The sequence below is a fragment of the Mustelus asterias genome, chromosome 30, assembly GCF_964213995.1.
Source record: "Mustelus asterias chromosome 30, sMusAst1.hap1.1, whole genome shotgun sequence".
Classification (NCBI taxonomy): domain Eukaryota; kingdom Metazoa; phylum Chordata; class Chondrichthyes; order Carcharhiniformes; family Triakidae; genus Mustelus; species Mustelus asterias.
The window spans coordinates 15,175,022-15,181,152 of NC_135830.1; the positions used below are offsets into that span (position 1 = coordinate 15,175,022).

Here is a 6,131-nt window from a genome sequence, read left to right on the forward strand (position 1 = left end):
TTTTCTACAGAACCGAAAGGGGTGGGGAGTGAGAAGAAACTTGGCACACAGTTACATCACTTTACATAATTTTTAAAAACTTCTCTAACAACAAAACAAAGTTGATTTTAAACTTTATCTATGAATTCTTTTGTTCTCTTCCTCAACCTAATTATTTTAATTTGTTCAGTTTTTGTTAGGGATGGGTAACTTCTGTTCTTTATAAACTGGTTCACTCATTTTGTTAATTCTACATGGGCTCGGAGAATCAGAACCCAGACTTTATCATCCTGATCCTTTTTCTCCTTCTGCCACCACTCCCTCTGTTTTGAAGGAGGGTCATGGGGATTCCAATCAGAACTAATCATTTCATCAGAAGAGTAAAATACTGCAGATACCGGAATCTGAAACAAAAACACAAAATGCTGGAAAATCTCAGTAGGTCTGACAGCACCTGTGAAGAATGGAGCCAAGGTTTCGATAATGGATGACCCTTCATAACAGCTCTCATGAAGTATCATTCAGACTCAAAATGTTGGCTCTGTTCTCTAATCATTTTATCGATACATTTCTTGTTCTTAGTTTGAGGTTTAAAGTGAGAGGGGAGAGATACAAAAGGGTCCAGAGGGGCAGTTTTTCACTCAGGTCGTGGTGAGTGTCTGGAACGAGTTGCCAGAGGCAGTGGTAGAGGTGGGTACAATACTGTCTTTTCAAAAGCATTTAGACAGTTACACGGGTAAGATGGGTATAGAGGGATATGGGCAAAATACGGGCAATTGGGACTAGCTTAGTGGTAAAAACTGAGCGGAATGGACAATTTGGGCTGAAGGGCCTGTTTCCATGTTGTAAACCTCTATAACTTCCTAACACCCTGTCACTCTGTGATCCATGTGAAATCTAAAAACCAGGTATTCGCAACAAGACTCAAAGAGCATCAGCCCACTGGAGGCAAAGTCATGAGACCGGCCAGTCCAGCAGAAAGAAACCCTCCGACCCTCCCCATTGACCAACTGTGAGAATGAACAAAATGCAGTCCTGGATGTAATTGAGAGCAGAAACAATAACAGCAGAATCCAACCTCTGGAATCACTCGTGAACTCGCTGGTGTCTCAGCAGGTGGGATGAAACTCTGAATCCCTTCCCACACTGAGAGCAGGTGAATGGCCTCTCCCCAGTGTGAACTCGCTGGTGTGTCTGCAAGTTGGATGACTGAGTGAATCCCTTCCCACACTGAGAACAGTTGAATGGTCTCTCCCCAGTGTGAACTCGCTGGTGTCTCTGCAGGTGGGATGACTGAGTGAATCCCTTCCCACACTGAGAGCAGGTGAACGGCCTCTCCCCTGTGTGAACTCGCTGGTGTGTCCGCAGATCAGATGAGTTAGTGAATCCCTTCCCACACTGAGAGCAGATGAATGGTTTCTCCCCAGTGTGAACTCGCTGGTGTATTCGCAGGCTGGATAACAGAATGAATCCCTTCCCACACTGAGAGCAGGTGAACGGCCTCTCCCTTGTGTGACGTAGCTGGTGTCTCTGCAGGTCGGCTGACTGAGTGAATCTCTTCCCACACTGAGAGCAGGTGAACGGTCTCTCCCCAGTGTGAACTCGTTCGTGTGTCCGCAGGATGGATGAGTTCGTGAATCCCTTCCCACACTGAGAACAGTTGAATGGCCTCTCCCCAGTGTGAACTCGTTGGTGTCTCTGCAGGAGGGATAACAGAATGAATCCCTTCCCACACTGAGAGCAGGTGAACGGCCTCTCTCCTGTGTGAACTTGCTGGTGTTTCTGCAAGCTGGATAACTGAATGAATCCCTTCCCACACTGAGAGCAGGTGAATGGTTTCTCCCCAGTGTGAACTCGCTGGTGTATCCGCAGGCTGGATAACAGAATGAATCCTTTCCCACACTGAGAGCAGGTGAATGGCCTCTCCCCAGTGTGAACTCGTTCATGTGTCCGCAGGGTGGATAATTGAGTGAATCCCTTCCCACACTGAGAGCAGGTGAACGGCCTCTCCCCAGTGTGAACTCGCTGGTGTCTCTGCAGGTCGGATAACTGACTGAATCCCTTCTCACATTGAGAGCAGGAAAATGGCCTCTCTCCAGTGTGAACTCGCTGGTGTCTCTGCAGGAGGGATAATCGAGTGAATCCCTTCCCACATTGAGAGCAGGTGAATGGTCTCTCCCCAGTGTGGCTGCGTCGATGAGCTTCCAGCTTAGATGGGGCTCTGTATCCCTTCCCACAGTCCCCACATTTCCATGGTTTCTCCATGGTGCAGGTGTCCTTACCTCTCTCTTGACTGGACAATTAGTTGAAACTTCGCCCACACTCAGAACAAGATTACAGTCTCTCCCCGCTGTGAATGGTGTGATATTTATTCAGACTGTGTAACTGGTTAAAGCTCTTTAGTCAGTGCATTGGGACACTCTCATTCAAGTGTGGCAGTGTGTTGATGCTTTTTCACTCACACTGACATTTCAAATCTTTTCAAATCGACAGACTGGACAATCATTTCTCCTTCTGGATTCAAAGTCCGATGATATTGAGGTCCCAAGGAATATGACTCTGTCACGTCTAGACATGACGTTTGAGATTTCGGCCTGTGATTCCTCTTTCAATATCCTGTAAAACGAGTTTACAAAAGTCATCAGTGTCAGTACAGCATAGAAATTCAGAACAGACAATTTCTATGGAACATTCTTGCCTCTCTCATTCCCCAAAAGCTGTAAATCTCCATCCCACACACTGTCTCCCCATTCTCAGCAGGTCTGGCAGCATCTGTATGGAGAGAAAAGAACTGATGTTTCAGAGCTTTGACAAAGGGTCATCGAGACAAGAAACATCAGCTCTTGATGTAGGAAGAGAGATTCCTATTCGCTGATTCAGGCAGGCTCCATTGTGACGTCACAATGCGGAAGTTGTCCAATGAGCTTCAGATTGAAACTTCCTCTTCTGGACAACATCTGGGAGGAAATCAATGTTTCCCCCTTTCCATTTCTTTTCTCATTCTGGGGAAATTGGGGACTTGCAGCAACTGAAGGGAGTGAAGTGAATTCGGTCTGTATATTCCACACATTTTTACTCCAGTAATGTAGACATTTATTTGTCTGGCAGCCTGCATGGAAATTTTCAGCTCTCTGCATCCAGGGCAAGAAGCAGTGAGCATGGATCTGTCAATCACACATGAGGACGGCCTCAACCGGGATCTTGGGTTCATGTCACACTATCTGTAACTCACACTGTCTGTAACCCCCACAAATTGCCTGGGCTTGCAAAATCTCACTAACTGTCCTGGCTGGAGACAATACACATCTCTTTAACCTGTGCTTCACCCTCTCTCCACTCACATTGTCTGTACCTTTAAGACTTGATTACCTGTAAAGACTCACATTCCAACCATTATTTTGTAAATTGAGTTTGTGTCTCTGTGCCCTGTTTGTGAATAGAACTCCCACTCACCTGATGAAGAGCAGCGCTCCAAAATCCTGTGGCTTATGCCAGCAAATTAACCTGTTGGATTTTAACCTGGTGTTGTGAGATTACTTACTGTCTGAGGCTGAAACAGGCTGTTCACAACCAGGGTGAAATAGTTCATCCCAATATGAGCTTCCAACCACGTCCACATCATCATCAAGACCACCTTCATTCAAAGTAATTAATTAATTAACAGTAATGAATCATAAAATACATTGTAGGAGGAGGCCATTCAGCCCATCGAGCCTGCACCGACAACAATCCCATCCAGGCCCTATCCACATATTTACCTGTTAATCCCCCTGATGCCAAGGGTTAATTTATCATGGCCAATCTGTCTAACCTGCACATCTTTGGACTGTGGAAGGAAACCGGAACACCCGGAGGAAACCCACACAGACACGGGGAGAATGTAGAAACTCTGCACAGACAGCGACCCGAGGCTGGAATTGAACCCGGGTCCCTGGCGCTGTTAGGCAGCTGCGCTAACCACTGCGCCACCGGGTCACATGTCAGTGCCATCGCCCGACTCCAGCCCAGTCTCAGCTCATCTGGAACCCTCACCCATTCCATTGTGACATCACACTCTCACCCATTCCATTGTGACGTCACACTCTCACCCATTCCATTGTGACATCACACTCTCACCCATTCCATTGTGACCTCACACTCCCACCCATTCCATTGTGACCTCACACTCTCACCCATTCCATTGTGACGTCAGGGCTTCACTCTCCGATCACAATCCCTGCCGGCCTCCCACATGCAGCCTCAATGGCGGCAGTCAGCCCGGGTCTAACACCACAAGCTGCCGCTCCATTTGGTACAAAGGGGGGGACCGGGAAGTTCATTTCCGGGGTTTGGGGTTGATCAACATGTTTACAAAGCCTCTCCACCCACCCGCCACATTTATCATTCCTCGCACGCCGCCCTCTACCTCGGATTGATCTCGCTACCGAGTTAAAACCGTCCATCCGTCGTCATTACCCGCACTGCGCATGCTACAGGCCCCGCCTCTCATTCACTCCGATTGGTTGGAGGACCAGCCGCTCCCGCTCGGTCCTCCAGTCCGGCCCCCTCTTCCTATTGGTCCGGAGCTGCCGTCAATCAGTGCCCGGGCATTGTGATGTGGAGCATGCGCAGTGTCATTGCTGTCCTTGGCGCTTGTTTGTCCCGGAGAAGCGGAGTCAGCGTTAGGCGGTGGCTGGGAGGATTTGGAAACACTTTGTGGATCCGCAAACCCTTCAGAATCATTGTCAGCTCCCTGGTTTGCAGCTGCGGGGCTTCTCCCTCCCTCCCTCCCGGGAACAGGCCCAGGTTAACGGCCCCATCCTGGCTCAGCCACTGGAGGATGGTTCACATCAGAGGATGGGGGAGGGGGACAATAAATAAGAGGTTACACTTTGACCTCAAATCAATGAGGACTCTGATCTCTGGGAAGGAAGGAAACCCTGGGAGGTGGGCGGGGAGGATTCACAAACACCCGCTGGAGGCCCCAACACCCCCAATAAGACCCATTGGTTTTATTGTCAGTCTGCAGACAGGAGCTGGAGAACTGAACCCAGACAGAGGAGAGGGAGGGAGAAAACTGGGAGTGGAGGAAAGAAATGGTGAGATGGGTTTGGATTTCAGCGCAGGGAGGAGGGAGAGTGTGTGGGACGGAGATTTACAGATTTGGGGGAACAAGAAAGGAAAAAATGTTCCAGAAAGACTAGAATTGTTCAGAGTTTCTATCCTGTTCTGACAGTGATGACTTTTCTAAACTGTTTTTACAGGATATTCAAAGTGAAGGAATGGCAGACAGAAAACTCAAACCGAACATCACATCTGACAAAGTCATTCAGTTCCTTCGGAGCTGAATATGATCGGTCTTTGAATATGGAAGGAGCAATATTTGTCTGTTCTGCCTGCGGGCAAAGAAATTAAACATCAGTGTGACCAGAAAAGCAGCAGGACAAACACACACCCGAGTGAGAGTGTTCCAGTGAACCGACTGTGGAAAGAGCTTTAACCAGTTACACAGCCTGAAAAAAAATCACAGTTCACAGCAGGGTGAAACTACGTGTATGTTGTGTGTGTGGATGAGGCTTGAACTGATCATCCAACCTGGAGAAACACAAGGGCACCAGCACCATGGAGAAACAGTGGAAATGTGTGGATTGTGGGAAAGGAATCAGTTTCCCATCACAACTGGAAGTTCATCAGCGCAGTCACACTGGGGAGAGACCGTTCACCTGCTCTGTTTGTGGGAAGGGATTCACCCATTCATACAACCTTCTGACTCACCAACGGGTTCACACTGGGGAGAGGCCGTTCACCTGCCCTGTGTGTGGGAAGGGATTCACTCGCTCATCCCACATTGTGACACACCAACTTGTTCACACTGATGAGAGACTGTCTCCATGTTCTGACTGTGGGAAGAGTTTTAAATGCAAAAAAGATCTGCTGACGCACCAACGTATTCACACTGGGGAGAGACCGTTCACCTGCTGTGTGTGTGGGAAAGGATTCATTCAGTCATCCCACTTGCAGACACATCAACTTGTTCACTCTGATAACAAACTTTTTAATTGTTCCCACTGTGAGAAGAGCTTTAAAAATAAAAAAGATCTGCTGACGCACCAATATACTCACACTGGGGAGAGGCCATTCACCTGCTGTGTGTGTGGGAAGGGATTCAGCCA

At 48.2% G+C, this 6,131-nt stretch overlaps 1 protein-coding gene across 1 annotated transcript; it reads right to left on the reverse strand.

The window, feature by feature from the left end:
• Positions 1-896: 896 nt before the first annotated feature.
• LOC144480869 (uncharacterized) lies at positions 897-2,325 on the reverse strand. The gene has a single exon (XM_078200494.1). It carries the CDS (start codon positions 2,242-2,244, stop codon positions 1,066-1,068), a length of 1,179 nt encoding a protein of 392 aa, XP_078056620.1. The 5' UTR covers positions 2,245-2,325; the 3' UTR covers positions 897-1,065.
• Between the last annotated feature and the right edge of the window lie 3,806 nt (positions 2,326-6,131).